This window comes from Eublepharis macularius, chromosome 5, assembly GCF_028583425.1.
Source record: "Eublepharis macularius isolate TG4126 chromosome 5, MPM_Emac_v1.0, whole genome shotgun sequence".
In the NCBI taxonomy this organism is placed as follows: Eukaryota; Metazoa; Chordata; class Lepidosauria; order Squamata; family Eublepharidae; genus Eublepharis; species Eublepharis macularius.
Window position 1 is genome coordinate 67,620,502 of NC_072794.1, and position 16,056 is coordinate 67,636,557.

Here is a 16,056-nt window from a genome sequence, read left to right on the forward strand (position 1 = left end):
TGGATATGATGTAATCAATTTATTTATCACACATTGAAATTGTATACTTTTGTTTATGACTTATATTGAATTGAGATAAGAGTGGTTTTAATTGCATATTTAGAGAGCCTGTGTTTTTCTTCCTGTATTTTGCTTGCTCTCTCTTTAAGAGCCTCTGTTCTAGTCAATGCACCTGAAAACAGGTGCCATGCTTGACACCGGGCTATAGGGTAGTTCTTCTCCAGGCCTGGGGGATAGCGAGGTCCATACTGGGAAGAACATCGCCACCACGATAAAGGCGGCTCTGAGGGAGTGGACGGCCGGGGGGGGGAAGGGTTTTCTGTGGTTTCATGGTGACGGACGCAGGAAGCAACATGTTGGCAGCCCTGAAAGAGCTGGTGTGCATGGGCCTGGTGTGCATGGTGCACAAACTGCACCTGGTGATGAGGGATGTGCTTAGGCTGGGGAGCAAGCCAAGGGACAGCTGGGATGAGGGAACTTTCTGGACAGCTGCTGGTGCATTGCTTCCCACTTCTCCCGCAGCATCAACTCTTCCCACGAGCTGCTCTAGAGGCAGGGGGAGGGGGGACCCAAGCACCAATTCTTCCAGGACCTGTCCACCCGCTGGAACTCCACCTACGACATGATAAGTCATCTGGTGGAGCAGAAGGGCCTGTTACAGGACATCATGTCATCAACAATTGTTCTGAGGAAGGAAGAGGAGGTGAGCCTCAGCTCCATGGAATGGAGAGTCCTTGCCCAGATGTCCTGGTTGCTGAAACCCTTTAAGGAGGCCACCGAGCTCTTGTGCGTGTACGAGGCCAGCCTGGGTCAGGTCATCCCCATGATCCATGGGCTCGACCAGTTCCTGGCCAAGGAGCTTGAGCATGAGGAAGAGCTGCTCCCCAGGGTCAGAGACTGGGTGAGGAGGATGCAGGCATGCGTGGCCAAGCGCTTGCATCCTGTGCACCATGAGGTGCCGTACCAAATGGCCTCCCTCTGTGACCACCGTATCAAGGGCAGCATCGCCACACGGGCGGGCAAGATGCAGTGCTGGAAAAATGAGCTCTGCAGAGCAGTACTCCGTTTCCAGGCAGAGAAGGCAGGACGGAGGGAACCGGGCAGGGCTGAGGGGCAGGTGGCGGAGAAGGAGGAGGGGGTGGGAACAGAGCCACACCAGAAGAGACCCATGCAAACGGGCCGACTCGATCTCTGGGCCTCCTCAGTGGGCTGTGTGGTTGGCCGCAGCACAGTGGGCCCTTCTCTCATAGTGGAGGACTCAGCAGGGGCCATGGTGTGAGAGTACCTTGCAGAGCCCACCGAGCCCCCCCATTCCATTCCGTTGGAGTATTGGGTGAGTAAATCTGCTATATGGCTGGAACTGTCCATCGTGGCAACCAACATCCTGTCCGGCCCTCCCACCAGCATGCAGAGCGAGCGCGGGTGTTCTCCCACCTGGGAGACCTCCTCTGTCTCTGCTGCGCTCGTCTGCACCCAGATCTGGTGGACATATTGACCTTCATCAAGGTGAACCTCCACCTGCTGGGATATCCCTCCATGGACTGGTACCTAGCTGGGCTCTGACACCCTGGTCTACTGTGGTTCTAGGCCAAGCTCCTCTGCAGCGGGCACAAAATCTCCAGCCCACTGTCTGGCTCTAGGGCCAAAGCTACTCACTGCTATTATCTGTCCCGTGGCTGCTCAGGTCAGGTTTCTGTGAGTGGTAGTGTCGTGCTCTATCCCCCTTCAGTTCTCGGGGCTGCTTCCAAGCTCCGGTGCCAAGCTCAGAGGGTTTCTCAGCTCATGGCTTGCAAATGTTGGGGGCTTCCCGGGCCTGCTGCGCAATGTGTCCAGGAAGCCTTTCTCCTCCTCTCCATGACAAGTTCCCTGACGGTCCCTCTTTCAACCTCTCCCTGTCCGGAACCGCTCCAACCCTTCTCAACGACCTCTCCTATCCTGTCCATCCTGTACTTTCCGCGAAGGCAGGAAGGTGAGTGATGTTGGCGACAACCTCTACTAAGACAAAGGAGGGGCGTGACAAGCCTCTCCCGGAGCAGTCTGCGTAATCCTTCATGGTGGATGTTGGGGTATTCCTTCCCGGTCCTTCTCCACAATGCAGCTGGTAACCCTTTGTGCTCCTCTCCCTGTCAAGCTCCCAGTCCCTCTTTGGACCTCTCCCTCTCTGGAACCACTCAGACCTCTCCCAACGGCCTCTCCTGTCCATTGTGTCCTTTCCACGAAGGCAGGAAGGTGGGTGATGTCAGCTGCAGCGGCTTCCGGACACGAGGAACAGCTCAGCAGCTGTTGCACATGCAATTGTGCAGTACTGTGGCCTGTCAACGGCACCAGCTGTCCCCTCTGGGCAGGGGGTAAAGGGTCCCACCATGACCATTCATGTCCATTCCACAAGGGCAGAAAGGTGGGTGATGTTTGCTGCTGCCGCTGACAAAATCAGTGGGTTTCTCGGTTCATGGCTTCCTGGTCCTGCTGTGCAATGCAGCCAGGAAGTCTTTGTCATCCTCTCCCTAACAGGTTCCCAGTCCCTCTTTCAACCTCTCCCTCTCTGAAACCACTCAGACCCCTCCCAACAACCTCTCCTGTCCTGTTCATCCCGTCCTTTCCGCGAAGGCAGGAGTCCTCCTCTCCCTGACAAGTTTGCAGTCCCTCTTTCAACCTCTCCCTCTCTGGATGGTGCCAAAACGACCCTTCCCCACGACTTGTCCCACACATTGCGTCCTCTCCCTGACAAGTTCCCGGTCCCTCTTTCAACCTTGCCCTCTCTGGATGGAACCACTACGACCCTTCCCGACAACTTCTGCCCATCCCGCTCTTTCCGCCAAGGCAGGAAGGTGGGTGATGTTTGCTGCTGCTGCTTTTGGACACGAGGGGCAGCTCAGGAGCTGTTGTTGATACAGTTGTGCCGCACAGTGCCCCCTATCCATGGGCACCTGCTGTCCCCTCTGAGAAAGGGGGAATGGGTCCCGCAACTCCCGTCCTTTCCACGAAGGCAGGTAGGTGGGTGATGCTGGTGGCAACCTACACTACTTATAAGTAGTGCCTGTACTGCCTGCTCCGGTGTGGTGTCTCTGAGTGGTGTGGATTCTGTGGAAATGCTCTAGCCCCCCTCAGTTCTTGGGGCTGCTGGTCCATCAATCAACCTCTCCCTATCTGGAACCACTCCAAACCTTCCCAATGACCTTTCCGGTCCTGTCCATCTAGTCCTTTCTGTGAAGGCAGGCAGGTGGGTCATGTCTGCAGCCACCATTGTTGGGCACAAGGGGCTACCTCAGCACTGCAGCTGCCTTTGGGTCTTCCCGATCCTGCTCCGCAATGCAGCTGGTAACCCTTTGTCCTCGTCTCCCTGATGGATGTGAGGGTGATCTGGCTGCAACATCTGTCACCCCATTTATCGCCAGGGTTGATTCGGCTGATCTGGCTGGCTAGGCAGGTGTCCCCTTCCTCCCTCACCACTCCATGTGTGTCCCTCCCAAAGCTGCACGCTCGATGGAAGAGGATGACCATCCCAGATAGAAGGAGTGTACCATTCTTCGGTCAAGAGTATACGATAGCTGCGCTCCCCTGCTAGAACCTCCAAACAAGCTCAAGGTCTCCCTGACAAGTTCCCTGGTGGTCCCTCTTTCAACCTCTCCCTCTCTAGAACCACTCAGACCCCTCCCAATAACCTCTCCTGTCCTGTCCATCAAGTCCTTTCCTTGAAGGCAGGAAGGTGGGTGATGTTTGCTGCCGCCGATGCAAAGCTCACTGGGTTTCTTGGCTCACGGTTCGCAAATGTTGAGGGCTTCACAGTCCTGCTGCACAATACAGCCAGGAAGACTTTGTCCGCCTCTCCCTAACAAGTTCCTGGTCCCTCTTTCAACCTCTCCCTCTCTGAAACCGCTCAGACCCCTCCCAACAACCTCTCCTGTCCTGTCCGTCCTGTCCTTTCCGTGAAGGCAGGAGTCCTCCTCTCCCTGACAAGTTCCCAGTCCCTCTTTCAACTGCTCCCTCTCTGGAACCACTGCAACCCTACTCAACAATTTCTCCTGTCCATCCCATCCTTTCCGCAAAAACAGAAACATGGGTGATGTCAGCTGCTGCCGCTTCTGGGCATGAGGGACACCTCGGCAGCTGTCTGGCTGGAGGGACCCTCAACGGCATCAGCGTTCGCTGCAATGCCGTCTTGTCTAGGTTGCTGAATCAGCTGCCACGTTCATGATGGCAGGACAGTGGGTGATGCGGAGGGCAGCCCACAGCTCCCCACGTGGACACCTACCTGTCTACCCACAATCCCCTTTCCTAGGGGAACTGATGTCTCCCCCACAACCGAGGAGAAGGCATCCTCCACCACCTCGATGGCCAGCATGTGAGCCTCTGCTTCAACATGTTGGGGGCGGGCCCCACCTCCCACCCTTGGTTCTTTCCTTTCAACTATCTATTGACGGGACAATCAAGATATTTGGGAATACACCTGTCTCCCCAATATCTGTGCACATGCTATCTGTCTCTCCTGTCAATCCAATACAGGTATTCAGTATATCCATGCATCCCTCTATCCTATACACCTATCCCATACATCTATGCACCTGTCTATCGAGAAACCTATCTATCCCATGTACCTAACCGTCCAGTGCTCCATGTCCAGCCTGTGTGTTTGGGTGGCAACAGCCTCTGCACCAAGCGAGGTGTGGAAAACAACATCAGCCCTGATGCCATGATGTCCCCATCTGGTGATGTATTTTGGTTTCTCTGACCTTAACCCTTACCCCCTGTCCCCTAGAGGGGAGGTGGCCCACCACCGCCTTCCCGAGTCCGCCAGGCCCAGAGGCTGCCGACATCACCCACCTTCTGGCCTGCACCAGAAAGTACTCTGAAGCCTGGCGGGTGGGCATATGGGTGTGCCGCTGGCATGCGGCCAGACCCCCCACCCCCTAGAGGGCAGGCAGCCTACCACCCGTAAGATAGTCTCTGTGAGGCCTAGTGGGCGGGCACATGGGGGGGCTGCCAGTGAGTGGCCAAACCCCCTGCCCCAAGAACGGGAGGCGGCACACCATGGGAGTCCTCCACTTGTAAATGGGACCAAAGTCAAATGGCTCCAATTGTATCGAATGGGAGTTTCCTGGGGGCATCGGATTTGGGAATGTATAAGTCCAAGAACCCTATTGCAATCTTGACCAAACTTGGGTGATGACTGTAGGAGAACCTGCTGAATACTCCCTGTGAATATGGGCTCTCCAAGTGCCAAGGGGGCCGTTCTAGCCCCCACGAACAAGTTAATTAAACAGGTCACGTTCGTCAATGTTCGTTGTTCATGGATGGCAACGAACATTGACAAACATTGTTTGTATTTTTTTTGCCGTTCGTGCCCATGTCTACCAGAGACTAAGGAGACTTATATGTATAATTAATGTAACATATATTATTGTGTTAACAATATTTTAGTCAAAACTACCAATATCCCACCCTGAAATAAAAGTTGTAATTTGTTTAAATGCAGTTTAAATTTGAATGGGGGCAGTGACAATTCTGGAATCTTTAACTGCATTATAACCTGGCAATTTTTGCCCAAAGGGGTTAAGCTGACAGTATTATTTTATGGCCTAATATTTGTTACCCCACTCTACTGGCCACAGAGGCTAATTCTCAGCGCACATACTCTTAGAATGATATACACTTCTACATGTCCTGAAGAGTCTCATCTGTTCTGCTAAAAGAACACCAAAAGCAAAGGATGAATAAGAGGCCAGTTTGGTATAGTGGTTAAGAGCGGCAGGACTCTAATCTGGACTCTGGAGAACCGGGTTTAATTCCCCACTCCTCTGCTTGAAGCCAGCTGGGTGACCTTGTGTCAGTCACAGCTTCTTGGAGCTCTCTTAGCCCCACTCACCTCACAGGGTAATTGTCGTGAAAGATAACACACTTTGTAAACTGCTCTAAGTGGGTGTTAAATTGTTCTGAAGGGCGGTATATAAACTGAATGTTATTGTTATTAATTAGTATTCTCCTTAGGGTTAAAGAACCCCAATTTACTGACAGTGCAATCTTAAACAAAGTTATACCCTTCTAAGGCCACTGACTTCAATGGGCGCAAAATAGTGAAATTCTGTTTAGGACTGCACTGACCTCCTGTCTATTATGCATGTGAAGCACTGGTGGTTTTCCATATTAGGTATATTTTATAGGAACATTATTTAGCTAAGCAGATATAGAAGTACTAATGCAAGGACAGAGAAGAAAAGCAAATTAAAAGGCATTGCATAGGACAGAAATAGGACAACACAATGCTTAGTCTCACCTTGAGAATGGCCTTTGTGCTGTCACATCAGCTTATATCAGCACCAAAGCTCAGCTGAGTTGATTATAATAATTAAAAGTTAAATTAATACACTGTGGTCCTTAATATCAGTGCAACCTTTGTTTCACAGACGCTACTATCTGCATATGTTACTGAGTACAGCCGTGTAGGTTAAAGCAGAAGGCCAGCTACAAAAGAAACTCACATTTCAAAACCACAGTTTAAGCTATTATTGTACCAAGATATTCTATTTCAGTTGATCTCATTAAAAGCAAGCTTTGCTAACTCAATTTACTTTAACACTTGTGTTATACAGTATGAAAGAGAAGGAACACCTAGCTAATAATCATGCAAAATGCATTTTCTGCAAGTATGATGCATTTTTAGAGTAGTCAGGTTTTTGAAGCAATTCTAACCGTTTGATCTTTACATTAGCATAAACTAGGATGTTCCCAGGCAGGTGTAAGTGATGAGTAAGCCACATCACAGGTTATAAATTTATGCCTTGGATATGTGGCCAGAGGCTGAGTCATTATATCTACACGATTAGTCCACATACATGACATTAATGGACTTTTTGATGATATAAGTCATAGCTGCTAGATGAAAGAGTGCACAGATCTTGTCATTTGTCCAGCAAAAGACTGAGAGAAATTCTTACCACATAGCAGAAGAAATAAGGTGTTTGTTACATAGAACTTCTGGAATCACTCTTGCTATTAGGTTTAAATAATCTAACACTACCATTGTACAGGTGTTCATTGTGGCTTAGTTCAGATGATCCTTCATACTACTGTCTGAAGAATCAGAGATGCCCTGCAGGTTCACATGCTCCCTTCTCACTCTTGGAGGCTACCTTTACTTTCATTGAAGGCTGATGATACTTTAATAGCACATTATGGTTGATGTTTCCCTTTGAAGTCAGAATTGGAAGTAGGTTTGAAGTAGGTTTCTGATTCTAGCTGAGAAGAAAATTACTAATCATTGTCTGTCAATTCCCATGTCACATAAACCTATGGTGAGAGCTAAATAGCAAAGTGAAAGTGAAAGTGTGCACGAGAAGAGAACAAAAATACATGTCAGCAAGTGTTCATATTTGATCATGATTTGAAATATAAGCTAAACGGTGTTGCTGTATCACTTTGCCGTGTACTTGATCCTTTTGCCTAATATTTAAATTTGCTTCATGGATGGCAACTGTCTCACCACTTCTACCGTACAGATGTTATTTTATTTCCAATCTCAATACGTCTGGGTGTAAAACTTAGCAATATAACACAGGGCCATGATTAAATGGCATTCTAGACTCCTCCTAACCACTGTCAAAAGAGCCATCTTGCTGAAGCAGACCCTGACTGTTTGCGGTCAGTGACATTGCTTTAATAAGGAAAGCAGAATAAGGTCCTAATTTTTTTTCACAGCAAGTGTATTAAAGTATAGATTTTAAACAGCAAATGCATAACAAGTTGAGCTGATTGATACATAGTTAAGCAACAATAATGGATAAGAACGTCAAGCGATTACAAACAGAAATGGTGCCAAGACAAGACTGACAGCTGCTTGCAAAGAAACCAACAATCTGGCATGCAGCAAAAGGTCCCATTTTCTATCTTTGTTCCATTTCTTTGTAATACAGACAGAATGTTATCACTTAATACACATTGAAAGTTTAAACAAGAACAATCACATTGAAATGAAACAGTAATGCAATTCCTTGAGCTGAGAAAAATAGATAATGCTGCTGTAACCAAAGGAGAACAGCATAATAATAAAAAAATAACCAGGAGAGTCAGCACTGGAAAGAGTATAGGAGCTGATTCATGGTCCATGTTGTAAGAAGACTGTATCTGTGCCACGTTTGACCATTCAGTGAGAGGAATATGATTATTTCCAATACTGGTTAGCAATGACGCTGTAAAAAGTACAGCCTACGTTGATAAACCAGACAATGGATTCAAAACAAAGATATCTCATTTCTTTCCTGCACACCACACCTAATCAGACCACATACATGCAATGCTCTGCAAGGTCACACGACTAAACCTTACTTAGAACGCCAAAAGCCATCTACAAATTGTTCTAGTTATTTGGTTTCATTCTTCCTGAATTTAAATAAAATGTGTGCCATTCACTCTGATCTATTCTTCAAGTATGAAAAAGAAATAATTTCAACACCAACTGTATTCACTGGTTATGCCATTAATTAATCTCACATTTGGAAACAAAATTTTAATAGGATTTTAATTGCCACTGTCCCTTTATGCAAACTATTCTCTACTAGTGTCAGTTACCATGATCCAGAGATACCCAGTATAATATGGCTCTATATACAACTCGTCTCATATGTAATAATTTGATGGAGATGCGCATTCACATCTGGAACCAGGGGCACCAAAGATATTTGCAGATGTCAACAGAGGGTGCTAGATGCTTTTGCACTATGTACAGCAGAACTGCACTCTGGTTTTGTGCATAATGAGAGCTATTTTTTATTTGCAAACAGGAATCCTGTTGCCAGGGACCTCCCCTCCTCTTTTTGTTATGGAGCCCCCCATGGACTATGCCAACTTCCCATGGTGCCTTTTTGCGGCTCTGACAAAGGACTCTGTTAAGGACAGCATTGCTCATGCCGGCTCCCTGCTCCTGTACCAATATGGGCTGTGTTTATGCCTGTTTTCCTGCCTCCTTGGACACCTACCTCACCTGGGCCCAAAGCCATGCCGCCAGCAGCACAGTGCCAGCTGGAGGGATTCTCCACGAGCCTGGCCAGGCACCCCCTGGTCAGTTCCTGCGGGGAGTTCCTTGCAGGACGGTCACTGGGTCTGCCCTCACCACTGGGCAGCCTGCTAGTCAGGCCACGAGATGTGCCAAGGAAGAAGCCATGTTCCCAGGCAGCAAAGAACCAACATGGACAGTTTACTCTGAGGCTGCCATTGCAAGACCCAGCTCCTGTCACGTCCATGGAGCCCAGCCTCACCCTGCTATGCATATCTCTGGAAACTGCCCCGGAATGGAAGCTACGTGCCGGCTGCCCAGAACTCCTAATGGACGTATTTCAATACAACCACCACATTCCAGAGCAGATGCCATCAAGACAACTCCAGCTTCCTGGCAGATCCAATCAACCCGCCCGGCACTCCCCTCCCCTCCTTTGTCCCCTCTCCCCGAGGTTTCACAATCATATATTCAGACACTAAAGTGGCCCATTAGCCATAGTTGTAGAACCATTAAGCCTTTGTTTCCCCTCCTGAGAACCACAAGGAAGGCCCTCGCCTCAGGGTATGTTTTGGGGTACTTAAGCAGGCTTTCCCTGCCACAAGGCGCCTGCCATTCCTCTCTCGAACCCTGACAGTCACTCTGCGTGTCTAGTGCAGGCATTAGATATCGCCCCGCTTCGCTACTACTTCTCTGCTCCTCACCGTGACCAGGTACATATTGCCCTGCTTCTTCAATCTCAAGTGGGTTCCCTGCTCATGCAAACGGCTCTTCCTACTCTTTATTTCCTTAGCTCTTGTATGTACTCTGCTTGTATGTGCTATTGTAGGCATATGCAACATTTCTAGTAAACACGTTTTATACTTATTAGCCATTGCCTCTTTATTGCACGAGTAATCTGGAAGACGGACTCTGGTTTAGTTGGTTAAGATCCGCACTAATTTAACCCAGACTGCGTGCTAATTCCCCCATAAAACAGCAGTTCTGGTAACAATCCAGTATGAATGTATAAAACACTCTACTATAATGGTACTCACTCCAGAAATCACCGAGAGTCATGCTGGCAAATTCTCATCAACCAAAAGATTACAGTATGCCTTGCTCACTACCTCAGACATATGCCAACAGGAATTCAAAAGTGTTGAGTTGTCTCTCCCCACTATTGAATCTTAGCCAGCCCTTTTGTTTATGGGCTGAGAGGAATGCCTTATGTCAGATTTATGACAAAAAATTGTGAGCAAGCTTTTTGAGTTCTCCAGGAACTCTTTATAAGGCTGGATGCCAATAAAAAAATAAATACTTTTCTATGTTAAAAGTTTCTTTCAAGTTTTATTCTAGTTCTGTGGAAGAATGTGCGGTTACAGCTCCTCACCATTCTACGTTTTCTACTTGCAAGTTTTGTTTTATGAGTTAGCATTCAACAGTGGTATTCCCCATTCTACCATCTCTTTTAACTGCATATCTTGACCAAGTCACACAGAGCCCCTACACCTACACAGCTTGTTATAATCACCAGGGACAAAGTATATTGCTCTACATATAATTTTTTTAGTTTTATCTTGGTCCCACAGTAATGAAACTATCCCAATTTCTAAAGAAATTGCTCACTCGATCAAGGTCATTGCTGTGAAAGTTCTTCACTTATTTCACAGTGATGTGGGGCAGAACTGTTTCCATTTTTAGAAAGTCATTGTTTTACAAAATTAATTAGAAGCACTGGGCTGCCTATTGTTCCCCCCATGATGCAACTGGAAAACTCTCAGGAACGAGATGCAATGTAGTCATCTGCAAAAACTGCCCCTTTCTGATACTGAATGAAGATTTTGAACCAGCCCTATTGACCTACTGTAAGCCTTTTTAGGTAACTGCTTCTATGAAGTATGTTCATATTAAAATCATATATAGTCTACCTATTATAAACTGAGGACAGTAAAAGAGGAATAAATTAATGTCAAAAGTCCCCCTAAGAGTAGCACAGCTCTTTAGGCAAGCTGAACTTTTTAAATAGACATTTAAACACTAATCAGTATGTGCTATTGGGCAGATATATCTTAAATATTTACAGATATTACAACAAAATAATTTCTAAGTACACCTTTGAATGTGACTACATTAATTGTTTGTTGATTTTCCCCTCACCAAATATTTCAATTCAACTCATTTTGGTTATTAAAAGAAACTGAGATATAGTTAAAGAGCATGGCATACTTTTACATTCTGTTTGCTAAATGTAACGAAAAACAAAACAAACAAGATAGTTTAGGATACTGGACATTTTCTCCTAATTTTTCCCAATTCAAAATTTTATTGAAGCAATGTATTGTATCAACAATACCTTTCCTCCACATTATTTGACCAAGAAAAACTATTACTATTATTAAGAGCCATCAAAATATCACCTGTATGGAGAGAATGTCTTTAATTAGACAATTAAATGTATTAATTCTAAAAGCAAAGCATTAATTACTAAAAGTCTACTTTGGTTGGCATTTTTTGTTTAGAATGTTAAAGTCCTAATTTAGTTCTGATCTGTAAAAAAAATAAACATATTGACCCATATTATTATTAACAAGAATTATTATAAAGGAATCAAGAAAGGAAGATAATTCCCACCAACTTGTGTAGCGCACTTACCCCAGATGAATTATTTCACAACAAAAAGCCCACGTGGAAAAACAAACTGCCCTTAAATAAAATCTGCCACCTTAAAGTAGCTTGGTGATCAATATTATCTGGCAAGCAGGAAACAGAACTTTATCATACAGGGGCAGAATTGTGGTTAAACTATCACGTGTTCTATTATCATCAAAAGAATTTAATCCCCCCCCAGCCCCCACAAAAAACTTTTTCTGGAATGATGACTCCCCCTGGTGGATCTGTTATAAAACAGAGGTTCCATTAATTTACTCAATAATAAAATCTCTCATTATACAGTTGCCCTTTTGAGAGCAAACATTTGAAAACTCCCTTTCTTCATAGACTCATATAAACCTTATGACTCCTTACTATTATATTTCACTATTCATTGAGAAACACCTTTATCACATATCAGAATACAACTCTCAATGGATTTCCAACTATATTTGATCCGTCTCTAAAGAACTGAAGTCATGGAAATTTGTTTTACCTTCAAATACCAGTAACATTCTCTCTCCCCAATCCGTTTACACAAAGTAATTATATTCCAGAGTATGTTCGTCTATATTGGAGATTATAGAGATATAGACCTATTTGCAGAATGACTCTTCGTCAAACACTTAATTAACTGTACTCCTCTCCAATCCATTTATTTAAACAGGCATCACTAGGATCCCTTTAAATATTGTATGCCAGTCATTGTGTTATTGGAAAGTACTTCCAATATCTAAATTTTGGATGTCTTATTTGTATTGTTTTGTTTTCAAAATACAAACCTTTTGATGCTTCACAGTTTTTCTTCAGTTTTATCTATGTAAAGTCAGAACAGATATCGGGTACTGGGGTTATAATACATTTTAGGACAACCAGATTCCTTTACTATTTTTCATGTGTTAAGTACAACATTGTTCGCTTTATTGTATCAATGCTGAACACTTACAAATAACTAACATTATTTGTGGCCAATACTGTCAGCTGATGCTTCCTGAAAAAATGGCTTCTGTCTTTGGACATAAAGTCAGAACTGGATCCATGAAACTAATGTAGGATCATACTTTGACAGGGAGACTGCTGATCATGAAATAATGAATAGGTGAAGCTTCATCTTTTCCATTAGGGCTGACTCGGTGAGTTGAAGTGAGGCAGTGACCCATGTAGCAGATCTGGGGTGGCAGCAACTCCAGTGTCTCTATTACCATCACCTACTCCCACCCTAGAGTAGCTAATTCTCATTCCCAAAGTGTTCTGCAACTCAGCTTTGCAAACCGCACATACTCTGTAAGACTTCCTGAACTCTCAGGAAACAAAGAGGAAAAGGCAGGCAGGGGGGAAAGGCAAGCACTGGCCTCAGGAGGCATTACTGATTAGCCAGCACTGTCAATCACAGCCTTCAGCACCTCATTCTTAAAAACTGACCAAAAAAATGTTCATTAAATTTTTTTTTACTTCCAGACAAGTATATCCTTATAGTGGCATTATTTAAAACCCATTAATTAAATCCATATCCCACGCCTCTAAATAGAAATTTCAGCAATTCATGATATAAACATGTAATTTAAAAAAATACCATGTAGATGGCTACATAATACAATTACATATTAGCAATGTCAAAATCATTCTCCTTGGTTATGTAGTTTGCAGAACCAAATGAACCCTAAGAAAATGCTTATGTTCTAGTCCTTCCTGAATGGAATAAATGTAGACTTAAAACCAAATTACATTTTTGAATGCTCCTAAATACAATTGATCAATAAAAGAGCTCCCAACTGGAGAAAAACTAGCACACAGGGGAAAACATACTTCAAAAACAAACAAGGAAGCTACACAGGAGGGCTTTGTCACTTGCTTCTGTACACAAATTCTATCCATCTAAAAACTTTTTGCATTAGTTACACCTTACTCATGTTCTAAAAAAAATGATTACCACTATATGTTTAAAGTATCCTTTTGATATGTATTAGTTTTGTTTATAACACAGTGCAGTTTTGAATACCTCCGGACAAGCAAACTATACAAAGATTCTAGAAATTAATTCCCCTTCAAGATCTCTCCACTATTATTCATCCTAAAACTCTATGGGGAGTTGTTATCTGTGTGCATCATAAAACGGAAAGACAAGGACATAGAAGCCCGCCCAATCTTTCCTTTTGCCACACAAATGTTGTCAGGGGTCTATTGAACAGAAACCAGTTACAGACTCTGTCCTACTAGGTGGCAGAAGTTGGCAGTCACAGATACACCTACAGTTGGGAGGTGCCTGTTTGGAATTTGGGTACCTTTAAAGCTGTCTGCGCATTACTTCTCAAGGCAATCAAAGGTGACAAATTCAGTACTTGTTGGACCTCTCCCAGTGCCTTGGGGACTGGGGAGAGATGGGGAGGGGGGAAGGAGTGGGTCAGAAAACCCTGCAAGATAAAAATATGACTTCAGTGTTATTCTGAAACACTGATAGACCTCCAACAGCAGAAACTTCCAAAAGAGACAAGGAATGGAAAAGATGCGGGGTCTTTTGAAATGTCAAGAGCAGAGTAATTTTTGAAAAAAGGAATTTCGGTGATGATTACCTGGGCATCTTTTAAAGAAGGCCACAACTCCCTCCCCCACTACCACTGTTCTCTGGGCCATTCTGGCCTCAGCACTTTGGGGGAAAGACCCCCCCCCCCGCACTTTCCTGGTTCTAAACCACCTGCCATGGGATTGTCTCTTTCCCGCCCAGCCACCTGCTGCCTTGGAAGACGTCCTATCGGCAGTTTGAGGGCAAGAAGGCCACGTCAAACCGGCCACCGGGCTCACTCTCCAGCCAGGCGGCTTTGCTCACCTTGTGGTCCAGGACGCTGATGTAGCCTTCCAAGGGGCGAGCGGGAAGTCCCGGTAGGCGTCGCTGGTCGCTGCTGCCCGCGGGGCGGGGGCTTGGGGGTTTCGCGCTGGCTGCTACTGCCGCCGCCACCTGCTGCTGGCTCTGCCCTTTTTGGCCTCCGCCGCCGCCGCCGCCGCCGCCTCCACCCCCGCCGATGCTGCCGTACATGAGCAACAAGCTGGTGCACATGGTGGTGAGCGCTAAAGACACAGCCAGCCCATGGCGCTGCAGGGGGAGAGGGAGACGCGCTGAGAGCCGTCCGAACGCGGCAAGGGGAGGGGAAGGGCTGGCCGCACGGGGCGCCCAACCCTGGAGGACGGCGCGGGGGTGGATGGCGAAGACGGCCGGCTGCTCCAGCGGCCGGGGCCAGCTCGGAGCTCCCCAAGCAACGCCGCTCTTCGCCGCCCCCTCGCCTCGCCAGCGGGGCAGGGCGGCCAAGGGAGCGCAATACCTCCAGGGTGGCGGCCGCTTTGGCTTCGTTGGCAAGAGCGCCGCTCATTGCCGCCGCCGCTGCCGCCGCCAATGCGGTCTCCCTCCTCGAAGCGTGGCGGGTGGCCTTCTCTTTGCAAGTTGGACTTTCGGGACGCTTCCCGCTTATTGGAACCTCGCGGCAAACCCGCCAAGGGTGGTCGGGACGGCCCCCTCTTAAAAATCGGGGCTGGGCTCATTTACAGCCTCTGCAAGTTCCAAAGCCGAAGAGCCCAATGGGAAGTGCCCATCCTCCCGGCCTTTCGGTCACCTCCGTGGCCCCCGACTTTCTTCCCCCGAGTCCTTTGATCTCCCCCCCCCCACCACCTTGCACATTCTGCGTGTGCATTTGAAACGACGGGTAGGATGGAATTGTTGCGCGCAGACTTCATGCCACCCTCAGCCCCCTTCTAAGCAGGGGGTTTGGCCACCCTGCCTGCTGTGCCCCCCCCCCCACATTGCACATGCATTAATGACGGGGTGAAAGTTCTCTGCTTCTTTTTGCCGGTTTGAGCCCCATTAGCAAAAAGCCCACAAACAAACCGGACAGGCGGCACCTCCGAGAGACAGGCTGAAATACCCTCGCCAGCCTTAGAAAGGTTAAAGTGTGCCCTCTCCCCCGCGCACTACGTCAGATCGGTGGCTTCGTTCCAGGTCCCCGGGTGATCTGGGATCCTTAGTTCCTACAACTGACTTACCACCAGCGTCTTCATTTTTAAGCACCAATTTATACCGAGATCTCAGGCTTGAGCATCTGAAGCCACTTTTTCCTCTAGGGTTTCCATTGCAAAGGAGCTGAGGACATTATCCCCTCTTCCTCTGCCGGGATTGAGAACGAAAAATACAAAAATCTCGGTCAGAATCAGCCCAACCTTGAACTGCTGTGGAAAGCACGGCTGTTGCAGAGATTAGAGACAGAATTAAAACTGGACCCTTTTAGAGTCTCCCGGTGATCTACACCACTACTGCCTGCCGAAGCTTTCTGGGTCCTAAGCTGCACCAAGTTCCCCTCTCCCGGCTCAAAGACAGTTTCACTGTATATGGAAGTTAGCAGTTGCTCTTATTCCAGTTCTTTCTATTTCTAGGATAAAATATCATCTTATTAGAG

At 46.7% G+C, this 16,056-nt stretch overlaps 1 protein-coding gene across 1 annotated transcript in view; it reads right to left on the reverse strand.

The window, feature by feature from the left end:
* The window catches only part of ST6GALNAC5 (ST6 N-acetylgalactosaminide alpha-2,6-sialyltransferase 5), a 143,167-nt gene extending 127,481 nt beyond the window's left edge, over positions 1–15,686 (reverse strand). The window contains exons 1-2 of the mRNA XM_054980940.1: positions 15,647–15,686; positions 14,442–14,705 (exon numbers count right to left, since the gene is read on the reverse strand). Of these exons, the coding sequence (XP_054836915.1) occupies positions 14,442–14,705; positions 15,647–15,661 (279 nt within the window). The 5' untranslated portion in view covers positions 15,662–15,686. The remainder of the gene's footprint in view (positions 1–14,441; positions 14,706–15,646) is intronic.
* Between the last annotated feature and the right edge of the window lie 370 nt (positions 15,687–16,056).